The following is a 20622-nucleotide window of genomic DNA, read 5'->3' as shown; positions in this document are numbered from 1 at the left end:
CGCCGATCACTACATCTATTCTAAGGATCCTTCACCTTTCCCGTCATTTCCCTATTTTATTCCTAGAGATCAGTGATGTGATGTGAAGCTCTCACCTCTCCAGTGATCCAGTAGATTATCTCCAGGGTGAGGTCTAATATCCGAGCAGCCATGTGGCTTCTGTCCTGCTCCATGCTCGGAGGGTCATAGATAGTAAGAACCATTGTCCTCCAAAGAAAACTTTAATCATGAAAGTTAAAAACCTGAAAAATGAGAGAAAAACAAGAAGGATTGGATGGAAAATTTTATATGGAAGAACATGAAGAACAATTAGAGACGAGTGGAAATTAATTCTACTCGAATGCAAAAAAAGTCCGCTTTTTTGACAATACGAACTTTTGTAAACACGCCTTTTACAAACTCAGCAAAATTTTGCTAAACCATAGATGACCTGCAAAAAATGTTAAAAATAAGAGCTTATTTTCACCTCACTGCTCACCGCCCGGTCCTCAGGGCCTCTTCATTCTGCCGTCGTAGCTATGAACTTTTCACTCACGGCCGTGACCAGGTGTCAGAGGTTACTGTGAACCACAAGTCCATGACATCCCAAAGTGTGAAGTGCAGCGGCCTCCAAGGACCGGAAGTCCCAACCTCAGAGTGAACGGGCCGAAAGATGCGGACTGTGACTGGGGAAGGATGAGGCGGCTCTGAGGACCGAACGGTGGAGGGGCTGGACAAGTGAGGAGAAGTTTGTGTTTTCACATCTTACATTTATTATGCTCTGGGTCTCTCCAGACTTTCAATTTGCAGACTTTGCGGAAAATCAAGTTTCCCGGGAAAATCTGTGTGATTTCGAATTTTGTTCGATCTAGTCATCACTACAATGTCTCCGATACTCAACTGTCCAGGCTCCAGCGCCGGGCTTTACTTCCACCATGTTCAGCTCCAATCGGGTCCCCTATTATCGGTACTGCTGCTTCAGATTGCTATGCTGCAACCATCTATTACCGAGCTCAGTCATGCTACGTCTAGGGTCACACCTTCATCTCAGGTACCTGAAGGTCAACTCATCTCTACTTTCCTGGTGCTGTCACACCTACAACTCTGCTGTGTCCAGTTACCGAATAGCAAACTTGTTTCAATTATTCTGGTGCCCCCGCATCTTCTACTCTGCTATTCTAATGCAGTCTGTGCATTTAGCTCTGCTACATCCGGAGAGCTGTCCTGGTTCTCCACCTGCCCCTCAGCTCAGTTTTCGGTCTGTGCTGCTCACACCAATAAGGTAGTAGATCACTGCACATCCTATATTTGGTGCTCGAGCAGAGTCCAACGCCAGTAGACATATGATGAAAAAACTCGGCACTCAAGGTAAAGTTTCAAAATTCAATTAGTCAAAAAGTACATTCTATGAAGCTTCGCACATGATCTACGACTTAGACTTCTTTTGTGAGACATTGTGTCCCACACCTGTTCCTTCCAACACACAGCCTCACAGAGTGTACTGATGAAGGTCTGTGCGACCGAAACGTCTGCTCTATAACACACTTACTTTTGGCTAATTCAATTTTGAAACTTTACCTTTAGTGCTGAGTTTTTGCATCATACGTGCGGCTCACACCGACCTATGTCTTAGAGGATCCACCTCACCCATAAATGTGGTTCCTCTGTAGCCAGGGACCACTTTTGTCCCTCAGGTCCATTCTGATGCGCGGTTAATCCACCTCTTCCCTTGTGACTTCTCCTTCACAGGTCCCTCCACTACTCAGATAATTCATCCCAGATAATCCCTAATCTGATCCCTCCATGATCTCCTGATCCCTCTCCACAGATGATCACAAGAACTCTTTCGTCGCTCTCACCACAGGAACATCTTCTAGGTTTCTCTTGTGCTTTACTCTGGATCTCGCTACCTTAATCAATCAGACTTTCTCCCACCTTCCTGACATCTCACCTCAGAAAAGCCTACACCTACCCGACGCCCCATGAGCAGCTACTCCGCTCTCACCTGCCGGCTCTACCCTTCCCTTGTAGCTTGGACGCCCCTGTGAGAATGAGAATGCCAAGAGAATGCCAAGAGTGTGCAAAGCAGTCATCAAAGCAAAAGGTGGCTACTGTGAAGACCCTAGAATATAAGACATATTTTCAGTTGTTTCACACTTTTTTGTTAAGTATATAATTCCACATGTGGACACACCTTCTCATTTAAAGATTTTTCTGTATTTTCATGACTATGAAAATTGTACATTCACACTGAAGGCATCAAAACTATGAATTACCACATGTGGAATTATATACTTAACAAAAAAGTGTGAAACTACTGAAAATATGTCTTATATTCTAGGTTCTTCACAGTAGCCACCTTTTGCTTTGAGGACTGCTTTGCACACTCTTGGCATTCTCTTGATGAGCTTCAAGAGGTAGTCACCGGAAATGGTCTTCACTTCACAGGTGTGCCCTGTCAGGTTTAATTAGTGGGATTTCCTGCCTTATAAATGGGGTTGGGACCATCAGTTGTGTTGTGCAGAAGTCTGGTGGATACACAGCTGATAGTCCTACTGAATAGACTGTTACAATTTGCATTATGGCAAGAAAAAAGCAGCTAAGTAAAAAAAAAACGAGTGGCCATCATTACTTTAAGAAATGAAGGTCAGTCAGTCCGAAAAATTGGGCAAACTTTGAAAGTGTCCCCAAGTGCAGCTGCAAAAACCATCAAGCGCTACAAAGAAACTGGCTCACATGAGGACCGCCCCAGGAAAGGAAGACCAAGAGTCACCTCTGCTTCTGAGGATAAGTTTATCCGAGTCACCAGCCTCAGAAATAGCAGGTTAACAGCAGCTCAGATTAGAGACCAGGTCAATGCCACACAGAGTTCTAGCAGCAGACACATCTCTACAACAACTGTTAAGAGGAGACTTTGTGCAGCAGGCCTTCATGGTAAAATAGCTGCTAGGAAACCACTGCTAAGGACAGGCAACAAGCAGAAGAGACTTGTTTGGGCTAAAGAACACAAGGAATGGACATTAGACCAGTGGAAATCTGTGCTTTGGTCTGATGAGTCCAAATTTGAGATCTTTGGTTCCAACCACAGTGTCTTTGTGCGACGCAGAAAAGGTGAACGGATGGACTCTACATGCCTGGTTCCCACCCTGAAGCATGGAGGAGGAGGTGTGATGGTGTGGGGGTGCTTTGCTGGTGACACTGTTGGGGATTTATTCAAAATTGAAGGCATACTGAACCAGTATGGCTACCACAGCATCTTGCAGCGGCATGCTGTTCAATCCGGTTTGCGTTTAGTTGGACCATCATTTATTTTTCAACAGGACAATGACCCCAAACACACCTCCAGGCTGTGTAAGGGCTATTTGACCAAGAAGGAGAGTGATGGGGTGCTACGCCAGATGACCTGGCCTCCACAGTCACCAGACCTGAACCCAATCGAGATGGTTTGGGGTGAGCTGGACCGCAGAGTGAAGGCAAAAGGGCCAACAAGTGCTAAGCATCTCTGGGAACTCCTTCAAGATTGTTGGAAGACCATTTCCGGTGACTACCTCTTGAAGGTCATCAAGAGAATGTCAAGAGTGTGCAAAGCAGTCATCAAAGCAAAAGGTGGCTACTGTGAAGAACCTAGAATATAAGACATATTTTCAGTTGTTTCACACTTTTTTGTTAAGTATATAATTCCACATGTGTTAATTCATAGTTTTGATGCCTTCAGTGTGAAGGAACAATTTTCATACTCATGAAAATACAGAAAAATCTTTAAATGAGGTGTGTCCAAACTTTTGGTCTGTAATATATATATATGTACAGACATTACACACACACACATATATACAGGGTCGGATTGGGGCACCAGGACACCGGAGAATTCTCCGGTGGGCCCAGGTCCTCAGCAGGCCCCCGAGCATGGGGGCCCCTGGTTATCATGGCTGCCAGTGCTCCGCACTGCAAGGGCCCGGAGGGTCAGGAAGGCCCTTGCAGTGTGGCTGATGAGGGCAATCTGGCCTGCTTTTCGGACCCCCAGGCTCTGGGGTACCCATGGCCAGATTGCCCTCATCCTGTGAGGCGGGAAGGGAGCGATCCCTCCAGCTCCGCTGCCGACAGGAGGAAAATGGCAGCGGAGCTGGAGGGATCCGTCCTCTGTTTCCTGCCCGGCCTTGTTCCTTGACACAGGCTCACGCTGCTTGATGACGTCATCATGCAGTGCGAGCCTGTGTCAGGGACAAAGATGCCGGGCAGGAAGCAGAGGACGGTGCTGCGGAGGAGCGCACTGAGAGGTACGTTTTTGGGGGTTTTTTTGAGGGAGAGCAATGGTGATTGAGGAGGTGGGGGGAGATATGACATGGTGGGGGAAGATATGGCATGGTGATGGAGGAGGTAGGGGGAGATATGCATGGCATGGTGACGGAGGAGGTGGGGGGAGATATGCATGGCATGGTGACGGAGGAGGTGGGGGGAGATATGCATGTCATGGTGAGGGAGGCGGTGGGGGGAGATATGCATGTCATGGTGAGGGAGCAGGTGGGGGGAGATATGCATGTCATGATGACGGAGCAGGTGGGGGGGGAGATATGGCAATGATGACGGAGCAGGTGGGGGGGGATATGGCAATGATGACGGAGCAGGTGGGGGGGATATGGCAATGATGACGGAACAGGTGGGGGGGGATATGGCAATGATGACAGAGCAGGTGGGGTAGGGAGATATGGCAATGATGACGGAGCAGGTGGGGGGAGATATGGCAATCATGACGGAGTAGGTGGGGGGAGATATGGCAATGATGACGGAGATATGACAATGATGGAGGAGGTGGGGGAGATATGACAATGATGGAGGAGGTGGGGGAGATATGACAATGATGGAGGAGGTGGGAGAGATATGACAATGATGGAGATGTTGGGGGAGAGCAATGATGAGGATGGGAGGGAGCAATGATGGAGGAGGTGGCGGAGAGCAATTATGGAGGTGGGGGAGAGAAATGATGGGGAATTATTTGGACGTTATATCCTGTTAATATCTGGTCTGGTCATGGCGTGGTGGTATTTCTCCCTTGTATGTAGTATTATTCGGTCACTATATGGTGGTAATATGTGGCCTGGTCATGGTGTGGTGGTATTTCTCCCTTGTATGTAGTATTATTCGGTCACTATATGGTGGTAATATGTAGTCCAGTCATGGTGTGGTGGTATTTCTCCCTTGTATGTAGTATTATTCGGTCACTATATGGTGGTAATATGTAGTTTAGTCATGGTGTGGCAGTATTTCTCCCTTGTATGTAGTATTATTCGGTCACTATATGGTGGTAATATGTGGTCTGGTCATGGTGTGGTGGTATTTCTCCCTTGTATGTAGTATTATTCGGTCACTATGTGGTGGTAATATGTGGTCTGGTCACGGTGTGGTGGTATTTCTCCCTTGTATGTAGTATTATTCGGTCACTATATGGTGGCAATATGTAGTCCAGTCATGGTGTGGCAGTATTTCTCCCTTGTATGTGGTACTATTTGTGTTGGTACAGTGGATTGTGTTGTGTATGGCGGTTATTTGTTCTCTCTGATATTAATTAGAAGATTCTTTATTTCCATTAGTGATTAAATACTTAGAACAAGATGCACTTACAGGGGTTCTCCGGGGAAAACAAGTAATCACCTCACCACAGGATAAGTGATAAATTATTGATTAGTGGGGGTCTGACTGCTGGGACCTGCACCGATGGCTAAAATGTGGAGCTTTTCTCCCCATTAGACTGGAGCTCATGTGCGACTTGACCACTGATCCATTCATTCCCTCAGTGGCTGTTTTTGTTTTTTTCTGGAAGCCCCCAAGAGTATGAATGAAGCTGCGGTCAGACGTCCCACCTACCGCTGCATTTTAAAATGGGGATAACTAAGTGTCCTGACAGGGGTAAAACGCCCCCATTCTTCAGATCGGTGAGTTTCCCAATGTTCAGACCCAAACGATCAGTAAGTTATTATCACCTATCCTGTGGAGCCCATGGATCGGTGATAATTTGTTTTAACCAAAGAAGCTTGTTAATGCAAACTACCGTAATTGTACATCCCAGTGATAGCTGTGCACGGTAGATGTGCCGGAGCCGCCTGTCGTGTTACAGCCGACGCTTGACAATAACAGGACATCAGCTATCAGGTATTTACATACAGATGTAGGGTGGGCCGAGGATCAAATCCCCCTGTGGGCCCCAGACCGACACTGCACACACACACATATATATATATATATACAGTACAGACCAAAAGTTTGGACACACCTTCTGATTTAAAGATTTCTCTGTATTTTCTTGACTATGAAAATTGTACATTCACACTGAAGGCATCAAAACTATGAATAACCACATGTGGAATTATATACTTAACAAAAAAGTGTGAAACTACTGAAAATATGTCTTATATTCTAGGGTCTTCACAGTAGCCACCTTTTGCTTTGATGACTGCTTTGCACACTCTTGGCATTCTCTTGATGAGCTTCAAGAGGTAGTCACCGGAAATGGTCTTCACTTCACAGGTGTGCCCTGTCAGGTTTAATTAGTGGGATTTCCTGCCTTATAAATGGGGTTGGGACCATCAGTTGTGTTGTGCAGAAGTCTGGTGGATACACAGCTGATAGTCCTACTGAATAGACTGTTACAATTTGCATTATGGCAAGAAAAAAGCAGCTAAGTAAAAAAAAAACGAGTGGCCATCATTACTTTAAGAAATAAAGGTCAGTCAGTCCGAAAAATTGGGCAAACTTTGAAAGTGTCCCCAAGTGCAGCTGCAAAAACCATCAAGCGCTACAAAGAAACTGGCTCACATGAGGACCGCCCCAGGAAAGGAAGACCAAGAGTCACCTCTGCTTCTGAGGATAAGTTTATCCGAGTCACCAGCCTCAGAAATAGCAGGTTAACAGCAGCTCAGATTAGAGACCAGGTCAATGCCACACAGAGTTCTAGCAGCAGACACATCTCTACAACAACTGTTAAGAGGAGACTTTGTGCAGCAGGCCTTCATGGTAAAATAGTTGCTAGGAAACCACTGCTAAGGACAGGCAACAAGCAGAAGAGACTTGTTTGGGCTAAAGAACACAAGGAATGGACATTAGACCAGTGGAAATCTGTGCTTTGGTCTGATGAGTCCAAATTTGAGATCTTTGGTTCCAACCACAGTGTCTTTGTGCGACGCAGAAAAGGTGAACGGATGGACTCTACATGCCTGGTTCCCACCCTGAAGCATGGAGGAGGAGGTGTGATGGTGTGGGGGTGCTTTGCTGGTGACACTGTTGGGGATTTATTCAAAATTGAAGGCATACTGAACCAGTATGGCTACCACAGCATCTTGCAGCGGCATGCTGTTCAATCCGGTTTGCGTTTAGTTGGACCATCATTTATTTTTCAACAGGACAATGACCCCAAACACACCTCCAGGCTGTGTAAGGGCTATTTGACCAAGAAGGAGAGTGATGGGGTGCTACGCCAGATGACCTGGCCTCCACAGTCACCAGACCTGAACCCAATCGAGATGGTTTGGGGTGAGCTGGACCGCAGAGTGAAGGCAAAAGGGCCAACAAGTGCTAAGCATCTCTGGGAACTCCTTCAAGATTGTTGGAAGACCATTTCCGGTGACTACCTCTTGAAGGTCATCAAGAGAATGTCAAGAGTGTGCAAAGCAGTCATCAAAGCAAAAGGTGGCTACTGTGAAGAACCTAGAATATAAGACATATTTTCAGTTGTTTCACACTTTTTTGTTAAGTATATAATTCCACATGTGTTAATTCATAGTTTTGATGCCTTCAGTGTGAAGGAACAATTTTCATACTCATGAAAATACAGAAAAATCTTTAAATGAGGTGTGTCCAAACTTTTGGTCTGTAATATATATATATGTACAGACATTACACACACACACATATATACAGGGTCGGATTGGGGCACCAGGACACCGGAGAATTCTCCGGTGGGCCCAGGTCCTCAGCAGGCCCCCGAGCATGGGGGCCCCTGGTTATCATGGCTGCCAGTGCTCCGCACTGCAAGGGCCCGGAGGGTCAGGAAGGCCCTTGCAGTGTGGCTGATGAGGGCAATCTGGCCTGCTTTTCGGACCCCCAGGCTCTGGGGTACCCATGGCCAGATTGCCCTCATCCTGTGAGGCGGGAAGGGAGCGATCCCTCCAGCTCCGCTGCCGACAGGAGGAAAATGGCAGCGGAGCTGGAGGGATCCGTCCTCTGTTTCCTGCCCGGCCTTGTTCCTTGACACAGGCTCACGCTGCTTGATGACGTCATCATGCAGTGCGAGCCTGTGTCAGGGACAAAGATGCCGGGCAGGAAGCAGGGGACGGTGCTGCGGAGGAGCGCACTGAGAGGTACGTTTTTGGGGGTTTTTTTGAGGGAGAGCAATGGTGATTGAGGAGGTGGGGGGAGATATGACATGGTGGGGGAAGATATGGCATGGTGATGGAGGAGGTAGGGGGAGATATGCATGGAATGGTGACGGAGGAGGTGGGGGGAGATATGCATGGCATGGTGACGGAGGAGGTGGGGGGAGATATGCATGTCATGGTGAGGGAGGCGGTGGGGGGAGATATGCATGTCATGGTGAGGGAGCAGGTGGGGGGAGATATGCATGTCATGATGACGGAGCAGGTGGGGGGGGGATATGGCAATGATGACGGAGCAGGTGGGGGGGGAGATATGGCAATGATGACGGAGCAGGTGGGGGGGGATATGGCAATGATGACGGAGCAGGTGGGGGGGGATATGGCAATGATGAAGGAGCAGGTGGGGGGGATATGGCAATGATGACGGAACAGGTGGGGGGGGATATGGCAATGATGACGGAGCAGGTGGGGGGAGATATGGCAATCATGACGGAGTAGGTGGGGGGAGATATGGCAATGATGACGGAGATATGACAATGATGGAGGAGGTGGGGGAGATATGACAATGATGGAGGAGGTGGGGGAGATATGACAATGATGGAGGAGGTGGGAGAGATATGACAATGATGGAGATGTTGGGGGAGAGCAATGATGAGGATGGGAGGGAGCAATGATGGAGGAGGTGGCGGAGAGCAATTATGGAGGTGGGGGAGAGAAATGATGGGGAATTATTTGGACGTTATATCCTGTTAATATCTGGTCTGGTCATGGCGTGGTGGTATTTCTCCCTTGTATGTAGTATTATTCGGTCACTATGTGGTGGTAATATGTGGCCTGGTCATGGTGTGGTGGTATTTCTCCCTTGTATGTAGTATTATTCGGTCACTATATGGTGGTAATATGTAGTCCAGTCATGGTGTGGTGGTATTTCTCCCTTGTATGTAGTATTATTCGGTCACTATATGGTGGTAATATGTAGTTTAGTCATGGTGTGGCAGTATTTCTCCCTTGTATGTAGTATTATTCGGTCACTATATGGTGGTAATGTGGTCTGGTCATGGTGTGGTGGTATTTCTCCCTTGTATGTAGTATTATTCGGTCACTATATGGTGGTAATATGTGGTCTGGTCATGGTGTGGTGGTATTTCTCCCTTGTATGTAGTATTATTCGGTCACTATATGGTGGTAATATGTAGTTTAGTCATGGTGTGGCAGTATTTCTCCCTTGTATGTAGTATTATTCGGTCACTATATGGTGGTAATATGTGGTCTGGTCATGGTGTGGTGGTATTTCTCCCTTGTATGTAGTATTATTCGGTCACTATGTGGTGGTAATATGTGGTCTGGTCACGGTGTGGTGGTATTTCTCCCTTGTATGTAGTATTATTCGGTCACTATATGGTGGCAATATGTAGTCCAGTCATGGTGTGGCAGTATTTCTCCCTTGTATGTGGTACTATTTGTGTTGGTACAGTGGATTGTGTTGTGTATGGCGGTTATTTGTTCTCTCTGATATTAATTAGAAGATTCTTTATTTCCATTAGTGATTAAATACTTAGAACAAGATGCACTTACAGGGGTTCTCCGGGGAAAACAAGTAATCACCTCACCACAGGATAAGTGATAAATTATTGATTAGTGGGGGTCTGACTGCTGGGACCTGCACCGATGGCTAAAATGTGGAGCTTTTCTCCCCATTAGACTGGAGCTCATGTGCGACTTGACCACTGATCCATTCATTCCCTCAGTGGCTGTTTTTGTTTTTTCCTGGAAGCCCCCAAGAGTATGAATGAAGCTGCGGTCAGACGTCCCACCTACCGCTGCATTTTAAAATGGGGATAACTAAGTGTCCTGACAGGGGTAAAACGTCCCCATTCTTCAGATCGGTGAGTTTCCCAATGTTCAGACCCAAACGATCAGTAAGTTATTATCACCTATCCTGTGGAGCCCATGGATCGGTGATAATTTGTTTTAACCAAAGAAGCTTGTTAATGCAAACTACCGTAATTGTACATCCCAGTGATAGCTGTGCATGGTAGATGTGCCGGAGCCGCCTGTCGTGTTACAGCCGACGCTTGACAATAACAGGACATCAGCTATCAGGTATTTACATACAGATGTAGGGTGGGCCGAGGATCAAATCCCCCTGTGGGCCCCAGACCGACACTGCACACACATCATATATATATATATATATATATATATATATATATATATATATATATATATATATATATATATATATATACAGTACAGACCAAAAGTTTGGACACACCTTCTCATTTAAAGATTTTTCTGTATTTTCTTGACTATGAAAATTGTACATTCACACTGAAGGCATCAAAACTATGAATTACCACATGTGGAATTATATACTTAACAAAAAAGTGTGAAACTACTGAAAATATGTCTTATATTCTAGGGTCTTCACAGTAGCCACCTTTTGCTTTGATGACTGCTTTGCACACTCTTGGCATTCTCTTGATGAGCTTCAAGAGGTAGTCACCGGAAATAGTCTTCACTTCACAGGTGTACCCTGTCAGGTTTAATAAGTGGGATTTCTTGGCTTATAAATGGGGTTGGGACCATCAGTTGTGTTGTGCAGAAGTCTGGTGGATACACAGCTGATAGTCCTACTGAACAGACTGTTAGAATTTGTATTATGGCAAGAAAAAAGCAGCTAAGTAAAGAAAAACGAGTGGCCATCATTACTTTAAGAAATGAAGGTCAGTCAGTCCGAAAAATTGGGAAAACTTTGAAAGTGTCCCCAAGTGCAGCTGCAAAAACTATCAAGCGTTACAAAGAAACTGGCTCACATGAGGACCGCCCCAGGAAAGGAAGACCAAGAGTCACCTCTGCTTCTGAGGATAAGTTTATCCGAATCACCAGCCTCAGAAATCGCAGGTTAACAGCAGCTCAGATTAGAGACCAGGTCAATGCCACACAGAGTTCTAGCAGCAGACACATCTCTACAACAACTGTTAAGAGGAGACTTTGTGCAGCAGGCCTTCATGGTAAAATAGCTGCTAGGAAACCACTGCTAAGGACAGGCATCAAGCAGAAGAGACTTGTTTGGGCTAAAGAACACAAGGAATGGACATTAGACCAGTGGAAATCTGTGCTTTGGTCTGATGAGTCCAAATTTGAGATCTTTGGTTCCAACCACCGTGTCTTTGTGCGACGCAGAAAAGGTGAACGGATGGACTCTACATGCCTGGTTCCCACCGTGAAGCATGGAGGAGGAGGTGTGATGGTGTGGGGGGGCTTTGCTGGTGACACTGTTGGGGATTTATTCAAAATTGAAGGCATACTGAACCAGCATGGCTACCACAGCATCTTGCAGCGGCATGCTATTCCATCCGGTTTGCGTTTAGTTGGACCATCATTTATTTTACAACAGGACAATGACCCCAAACTCACCTCCAGGCTGTGTAAGGGCTATTTGACCAAGAAGGAGAGTGATGGGGGGCTACACCAGATGACCTGGCCTCCACAGTCACCAGACCTGACCCCAATCGAGATGGTTTGGGGTGAGCTGGACCACAGAGTGAAGGCAAAAGGGCCAACAAGTGCTAAGCATCTCTGGGAACTCCTTCAAGATGGTTGGAAGACCATTTCCGGTGACTACCTCTTGAAGCTCATCAAGAGAATGCCAAGAATGTGCAAAGCAGTCATCAAAGCAAAAGGTGGCTACTGTGAAGAACCTAGAATATAAGACATATTTTCAGTTGTTTCACACTTTTTTGTTAAGTATATAATTCCACATGTGGTAATTCATAGTTTTGATGCCTTCAGTGTGAATGTACAATTTTCATAGTCATGAAAATACAGAAAAACATTTAAATGAGAAGGTGTGTCCAAACTTTTGGTCTGTACTGTAGATATATATACACATACACATATATATATATATATATAATATACACACGGTATATATACACATTACACATATATATATATTATATACACATGAGCTCTCAGCCCTTCTTCCCCTCCTCATGGTGCTGGGTGCTCGGTAGCTCCATAGTGACAGCACAGAGGAGCGGAGCAGCGGTCAGGACTGGTCCCGCCCTCTCCGGGCTGTGACCGCACAGGAGACGCACATATACCGGAGCTGCGGTCACTGCGTCTTCTCCAGTCCGCTCGGAGCCGTTTCTGTGCCGTTTCCTGGTTTTCTGATGAGATTTCTCTCCCTCATTCTCTTCAGTCCCGGAGCAGCATTTCCTGTCCCCTGTAAACTACAACTCCCAGAATTCTTTGCGGCTCCTCCCCTCACACTGTGTACGCGCCGCTTGCTGGTGTGACGTCACTGCGGTCACGTGGTCACTGCGCAGGCGCTTTCAGGACCCCGCCCACAGGGGAAGTGTCCTCAGTGTAACGTGCGGTATAGTGAGGGGACTGTGAGGAGTTTGGGGGTTATAATGAGGTGGTGTTTCTGGGGTCTGTAACTAGTGGGTCCATGGGGGACATTGGGTTTATAATAAGGGGAGTGTCTGAAATGATTTTTTGAGGGTATAATGGGGGTCGCTGGTGAGATTTGGAGGGTGGCAGTTGTGGGGTATAATGGGGTCACTGGTTGGATTTTGGAGGTGTCTGTTGTGGGGTATAATGGGGGTCACTGGTTGGATTTTGGAGGTGTCTGTTGTGGGATATAATGGGGTCACTGGTTGGATTTTGGAGGTGTCTGTTGTGGGGTATAATGGGGTCACTGGTTGGATTTTGGAGGTGTCTGTTGTGGGGTATAATGGGGGTCACTGGTTGGATTTTGGAGGTGTCTGTTGTGGGGTATAATGGGGTCACTGGTTAGATTTTGGAGGTGTCTGTTGTGGGGTATAATGGGGGTCACTGGTTGGATTTTGGAGGTGTCTGTTGTGGGGTATAATGGGGTCACTGGTTGAATTTTGGGGCTGTCTGTTGGGTATAATGGGGGTCGCTGGTGAGATTTGGAGGGTGGCAGTTGTGGGGTATAATGGGGTCACTGGTTGGATTTTGGAGGTGTCTGTTGTGGGGTATAATGGGGGTCACTGGTTGGATTTTGGAGGTGTCTGTTGTGGGATATAATGGGGTCACTGGTTGGATTTTGGAGGTGTCTGTTGTGGGGTATAATGGGGGTCACTGGTTGGATTTTGGAGGTGTCTGTTGTGGGGTATAATGGGGGTCACTGGTTGGATTTTGGAGGTGTCTGTTGTGGGGTATAATGGGGTCACTGGTTGGATTTTGGAGGTGTCTGTTGTGGGATATAATGGGGTCACTGGTTAGATTTTGGAGGTGTCTGTTGTGGGGTATAATGGGGGTCACTGGTTGGATTTTGGAGGTGTCTGTTGTGGGGTATAATGGGGTCACTGGTTGAATTTTGGGGCTGTCTGTTGGGTATAATGGGGGTCACTGGTGAGATTTTGGGGTGTCTGTTGTGGGGTATAATGTGGGGGTCACTGGTGAGATTTTGGGGGTGGCAGTTGTCGGGTATAATGGGGTCACTGGTTGGATTTTGGAGGTGTCTGTTGTGGGATATAATGGGGTCACTGGTTGGATTTTGGAGGTGTCTGTTGTGGGGTATAATGGGGTCACTGGTTGGATTTTGGAGGTGTCTGTTGTGGGGTATAATGGGGTCACTGGTTGGATTTTGGAGGTGTCTGGGTATAATGGGGGTCACTGGTTGAATTTTGGGGCTGTCTGTTGGGTATAATGGGGGTCACTGGTGAGATTTTGGGCGTATCTGTTGTGGGGTATAATGGGGTCACTGGTGGATTTTGGGGGTGTCTGTTGTGGGATATAATGGGGTCACTGGTTGGATTTTGGAGGTGTCTGTTGTGGGGTATAATGGGGGTCACTGGTTGGATTTTGGAGGTGTCTGTTGGAGTATAATGGGGGTCACTGGTTGAATTTTGGGGCTGTCTGTTGGGTATAATGGGGGTCACTGGTGAGATTTTGGGGGTATCTGTTGTGGGGTATAATGGGGTCACTGGTGGATTTTGGGGGTGTCTGTTGTGGAGTATAATGGGGGACACTGGTGGGATTTTGGAGGTGTCAGTTGTGGGGTATAATGGGGGTCACTGGTAGGATTTTAAGGGTGTCTGTTGTGGGGTATAATGGAGGTCACTGGTGAGATTTTGGGGGTGTCTGTTGTGGGGTATAATGGGGTCACTGGTGGGATTTTGAGAGTATCTGTTATGGGGTATAATGGGGGTCACTGTTTAGATTTTGGGGTGTCTGTTGTGGGGTATAATGTGGGGGTCACTGGTGAGATTTTGGGGGTGTCTGTTGTGGGGTATAATGGGGGTCACTGGTTGGATTTTGGGGGTGTCGTGGAGTATAATGGGGGTTACTGGTGGGATTTTGGAGGTGTCTGTTGTGGGATATAATGGGGGTCACTGGTTGGATTTTGGGGGTGTCTGTTGTGGGGTATAATGGGGATCACTGGTGGAATTATGGGGGTGTCTGCTGTGGGGTATAATGGGGTCACTGACGTGATTTTGGGGGTGTCTGTTGTGGGGTATAATGGGGTCACTGGTGGGATTTTGAGGTGTCTGTTGTGGGGTATAATGGGGGGGTCACTAACGTGATTTTGGGGGTGTCTGTTGTGGGGTATAATGGGGTCACTGGTGGGATTTTGAGGTGTCTGTTGTGGGGTATAATGGGAGGTCACTGGTGAGATTTTGAGGGTGTCTGTTGTGGGGTATAATGGGGGTCACTGGTGAGATTTTGAGGTTGTCTGTTGTGGGGTATAATGGGGGTCACTGGTGAGATTTTGGGGGTGTCTGCTGTGGGGTGTAATGTGGGAGTCACTGGTGGGATGTTGCGGGTGTCTGTTGTGAGGTATAATGTGGGGGTCACTGGTGGGATTTTGGGGGTGTCTGTTGTGAGGTATAATGGGGGTTCACTGGTGAGATTTTGGGGGGTCTGATGTGGGGAATAATGGGAGTCACTGGTTGGATTTTGGAGGTGTCTGTTTTGGGGTATAATGGGGGGTCACTGGTGAGATTTTGGGGTTGTCTATTGTGGGGTATAATGGGGGGTCACTGGTGAGATTTTGGAGGTGTTTGTTTTGGGATATAATGGGGGGTCACTGGTGGGATTTTGGGGGTGTCTGTTGTGAAGTATAATGGGGGTCACTAGTGGGATTTTGAAGTGTCTTTTGTGGGGTATAATGGGGGGGTCACTGATGGGATTTTGGGGGTGTCTGTTGTGAGATATAATGGGGGGTCACTGGTGGGATTTTTGGGAGTTTCTGTTGTGGGTCACTGGTGGGATTTTGGAGTGTCTGTTGTGGGGTATAATGGGGTCACTGGTGGGATTTTGGGGGTAACTTGTGGGGTATAATGGGGGTCGCTGATGGGATTTTGGGGTGTCTCGTGTTTAATCGGGGTCACTGGTGGGATTTTGGGGGTATAACGGGGGGTCACTGGTGGGATTTACAGACTATATTGGGGGAGGGGAGGGGGTGTATAGTAGATTGTTTTCTTCTCTGATTTGGTATCTGTATTAGGCCACGTTCACACGGTCAGTATTTGGTCAGTATTTCACATGAGTATCACCTCAGCTCACTAACCTAACTCTCCCCCGTTCCCTCTTTGTATATTTTCCTCAGCAGCTGCCCCCCCTATTCCTCTGACTCCGCACCCTCCATGCACACGATAACTGCAATGGATAATTGCACTTAGACACACTGGCTGATGACCGGATCATGCAGCTTTGTATGGAAACCCCCTATTATAATGGCTGGACCTGAAATAACAAGCACTTTTGACCTATTGTGCCCCCCCTTCCTATTTCCTTGTAGATTGTAGCTTGAGAGCAGTCGGACCCTCACTCCTCCTGTAATTACTCAGTGTCTAAACCTTGCATTGAATTTATTGTCTGCATATGTCACCCCCTGGGTTGGAATAAGGATGATAATAGGGGTAGTAGGCGGGGATTTCTTGGCATCCGGGGGACGCCAAGCTTAGCAGAAATCATTTAACAAAAATGCAATTACACAGAAACCAACGCTAATATGGGCCATACAGGTAAGTATAGATTCACATTTCTATCACCTGTATTCCCATATTAGCAGTCTGATAAGTCCCAGGGGGTGACAGATTCCCTTTAATTGTAAAGTGCTGCGGAATATGATGGCGCTATATAAATACAATTATTATTATTAAGCCAATATCTTTGGTATATACAGGTGCATCTCACTAAATTAGAATATCAGCAAAAAGTTAATTTTAGTTCTTCAATACAATAAGTGAAACTCATATTATAGAGACTCATTACACACAGAGTGATCTATTTTAAGTGTTTATTATTATAGCGCCATTTATTCCATGGCGCTTTACATGTGAAAAAGTGGTATACATACAAGAACAATTACAATAATCTTGAACAAAACGAGTCAGCGACTGGTACAAGAGGAGAGAGGACCCCGCCCGCGAGGGCCCACAGTCTACAAGGGATGGGTGAGGATACAGTAGGTGAGGGTAGAGCTGGTCGTGCAGCTGTATTGTGGAGCGAGGACCCTGCCCGCGAGGGCTCACAGTCTACAAGGGATGGGTGAGGATACAGTAGGTGAGGGCAGAGCTGGTCGTGGAGCGGTATGGTGGAGCGGTGGTTGCTGCAGGTTGTAGGCTTCTCGGAAGAGGTGGGTCTTCAGGTTCCTTTTGAAGGTTTCCACAGTAGGCGAGACCCTGATATGTTGGAGTAGAGAGTTCCAGAGTAGGGGGGATGCACGGGAGAAATCTTGTATGCGATTGTGGGAAGAGGGGAGTAGAGAAGGAGATCTTGTGAGGATCGGAGGTTGCATGCAGGTACGTATTGGGAGACTAGGTTACAGATGTATGGAGGAGACAGGTTGTGGATGGCTTTGTATGCCATAGTTAGGGTTTTGAACTGGAGTCTCTGGGTAATGGGGAGGCAGTGAAGGGATTGACAGAGAGGAGAGGCCGGGGGATAGCGGGGGGACAGGTGGATGAGTCGGGCAGCAGAGTTTAGGATATAGATTGGAGGGGTGCCAGAGTGTTAGAAGGGAGGCCACAGTGCAGGAGGTTGCAGTAGTCGAGGCGGGAGATGATGAGGGCATGCACTAGTGTTTTTGCTGATTCGGCGCTGAGGAATGTGCCGATCCGGGAGATATTTTTGAGTTGGAGTCGGCAGGAAGTGGAAAGGGTTAGGATATATGGTTTGAAGGAGAGATTAAAGTCAAGGGTTACCCTGAGGCAGCGAGCTTGCGGGACTGGGGAGAGTGAGCAGCCATTAACTATGATGGATAGGTAAGGTGGGGGAGGGGGGGTTGAGTGAGATGGTGGAAAGATGATGAATTCAGTTTTATCCATGTTAAGTTTTAGAACTCTGTCAGAGAAGAAGGATGAAATAGCAGACAGACATTGTGGGATCCTGTTTAGTCTGGAGGAGATATCGGGTACGGAGAGGTAGATCTGTGTGTCATCAGCATAGAGGTTATATTGAAAGCCATTGGACTAAATGAGCTGTCCAAAGCCAAAGGTGTAGATGGAGAAGAGGAGGAGTCCTAGGACTGAACCTTGAGGGACACCGACAGATAGGGGGCGAGATGAGGAGGTGGTGTGTGAGTGGGAGACACTGAATTTCCTGTGTGTTAAGTATGAGGAGATCCAAGATAGGGCCAAATCTGTGATGCCGAGAAATGAGAGAGTCTAGTAAGAATGGTCCACTGTGTGAAAGGCAGATGACAGGTCTAGGAGGAGGAGGACAGAGTAGTGTCGCTTGGATTTGGCAGTTAGTAGGTCATTGGTGACTTTAGTGTTTCAGTGGAGTGATGCGGTCAGAAGTCAGATTGTAACTGGTCAAAGAGGGAGCAGGAGGAGAGGTGGAAGGACAGTTCAGAATGGATGTGTTGTTCCAGTAGTTTTGAGGCGTAAGAGAGAAGTGATATGGGGCGATAGCTAGTCAGAGATGATGGGTCAAGGGCGGGCTTTTTGAGGATGGGTGTGATCGAGGCATGATTGAAGCTTGAGGGGAAGACACCAGTTAGTGACAGGTTGAAGAGGTGGGCTAGGGTTGGGATGAAGACTGTGGTGAGATTAGTGATGAGGTGGGACGGGATTGGGTCAAGTTTGCAGGTGGTGAGGTGTGATTTGGAGAGTAAAGAGGAAACTTGATCGTCCGTAATAGTGGAGAAGCTAGTTTTGGAGGAGGAAGGTTGAGTAGATATGAGGAGGGGCTGTGGGGACTTAAGGCAAAAGCTTTGTCTGATGGTGTCAATCTTCTGCTTAAAGAATGAAGCAAAGTCTACAGCTGAGATGAGAGGAGAGGGAGGAGGCATCGGGGGACAGAGGAGAGAATTGAAAGTGTTGAATAGCTGTTTAGGGGTGTGAGACAGGGAGGATATGAGAGATGAGAAGTAGGTTTGTTTTGCTGCAGTAAATGTGGACTTGTAAGAAGTGAGGGACTGTTTGAATGCGATGAAATGCTCGTTGGAGTGGGACCTTATCCATTTCCACTCAGCAACCCTGGAGGCCCTTCACAGTTCTTTAGTCAGGTTGGTGTGACAGGGTTGCCTCTTGAGTGGGCGAGCTGTGGTATGTGTGAGGGGGGCCGACCAAATTGAGAGCTCCAGCTGTTGTGGTGTTATATAAAGTGGCAGCATCTCCATTGTGTAAGGAACTGGGCCAGTTCTTGCCACTGATACAATTTGTGACCCAAAAGTGTATTACATCGGGCTCCGGGTAAATGCTTGAGGAAGGACACAGTCAATGTGCAACTGAACCTGGCAGTTCAACAGGTGCGTCAGATTGTCTGCATATTATATATTTTTTTATGCGTTAATGTTGGCCTTGTAAAGTAGGTTATCATTAGCTACATTCACTGTAAACTCTAAAATAACGATAATTACAGTCAAAATAATGTCTATAAGTTTCTTTAGCTTGAATTAAAAATCCCGAACGCATTTTTTCTACGGACAGCGAAAAGGTGTCCTATTTTTTTTGCACTATTCTGGAGTCTGGACGTTGGCAACCCTGGTTGCAAGCTGGAGAAGGATTTAGTCTATCAAAACTGGGGAAATCCCTGGACCCTAGCTATATTGAAAAACGGTTGAAACTAGAATTCCTCTGCTTCAAAATCAATAGTCATCCTAAGCTGAACATGCCTGCCTTTGTCAGATCATCTATGCTATGTAGTTTGAGGCCTGTTAGAGACTGTCTGGGAATTCTTGGTTCCGGTGACCTCAAGTGTTCTGCCCCACTTAAGAAGAAGGTTTACTTTACTGCTACCTCTCCTTAGTGAGGGAACCAAACAGGATGATGACTATTATTAACTTAAAAGACTTAAACAAGTTTCTAAAATGCAAAAAAAAAAAAAAAGTAAAACCAGGTCTGTGATGGATCTGTTATACCAGGAATAATTTAGGTCGCTACGGGACGTACAGAATGCCTACTACCATACACACGGTGGAGGCGTAGGTTTTCTCCTATTAGATACCTGCGCCTTCTCCCAAATCCCACTACCGCCCTCTGTCACTCTTCCTTTTGAGGTGCACTGTGTGCGCATCTACTCCCCCTCCAACTGGCTGCCATTTACTGCCCCCCATGGCCAGCCACCACTTTCTTCAACCACCTGGCTGCCTCACTTCCTTTCCACTGACATCCTCACTATTATCATGGGTGACTTCAACATCCCCATTGACACATCCCACCCATCTGTCTCTAAGCTTCTATCCCTCACTTCCTCTTTCGGCCTTACTCAATGGTCTTCAGCCCCCACCCACAAAGATGGCCACACACTGGACCTCATCTTCACCTGCCTCTGATCCCTATCTAACCTCTCTAACTCTCCTCTCCCTCTCTCTGACCACAACATACTTACAGTCTATTCCCTCTCCTCTCCAGTCCCACAATTCCCAAACTTGCACACCCTCGCAGAAACCTCAAACAACTTGACCTACACTCACTCTCTGAATTCCTTACATGACGCATTTGTTGCTGCTGCTTTATATAACACCACAACAGCTGCAGCTCTCAACTCGGTCGCCCCTCTCACACATTCCAAAGCTCTCACGTTCAATAGGCAACCCTGGCACACCAACCTGACTAAAGAACTGCGATGGACCTCCAGGGTTGCTGAGCGCACATGGAAAAGGTCCCACTCCAACGCGCACTTCATCGTATTCAAACAATCCCTCACTATTTTCAAGTCCACACTCACAGCAGCAAAACAAACCTACTTCTCATCTCATATCTTCCCTGTGTCACAACTCTAACCAACTATTCAACACTTTCAATTCTCTCCTCCGTCACCCACTGCCTCCTCCCTCTCATCTCAG

The 20622-nt window shown here is 47.0% G+C and overlaps 1 protein-coding gene across 3 annotated transcripts in view; it reads right to left on the bottom strand.

Annotated features, from left to right (window-relative positions):
* Window positions 1-12627, bottom strand: part of LOC141189557 (uncharacterized) — a 34295-nt gene extending 21668 nt beyond the window's left edge. The window contains exons 1-2 of one of the 3 annotated variants that reach the window (XM_073661154.1): window positions 12449-12627; window positions 96-242 (exon numbers count right to left, since the gene is read on the bottom strand). In XM_073661154.1, the coding sequence (XP_073517255.1) occupies window positions 96-203 (108 nt within the window). In that variant the 5' untranslated portion in view covers window positions 204-242; window positions 12449-12627. The remainder of the gene's footprint in view (window positions 1-95; window positions 243-12448) is intronic. The other 2 variants (XM_073661153.1, XM_073661155.1) reach the window with 2 other exon arrangements.
* Between the last annotated feature and the right edge of the window lie 7995 nt (window positions 12628-20622).

The sequence above is a fragment of the Phyllobates terribilis genome, unplaced genomic scaffold (assembly GCF_046119375.1).
Source record: "Phyllobates terribilis strain yellow unplaced genomic scaffold, ASM4611937v1 Scaffold_2__4_contigs__length_985480577, whole genome shotgun sequence".
NCBI classification, from domain to species: domain Eukaryota; kingdom Metazoa; phylum Chordata; class Amphibia; order Anura; family Dendrobatidae; genus Phyllobates; species Phyllobates terribilis.
This window is presented reverse-complemented; position numbering and strand designations above follow the sequence as displayed.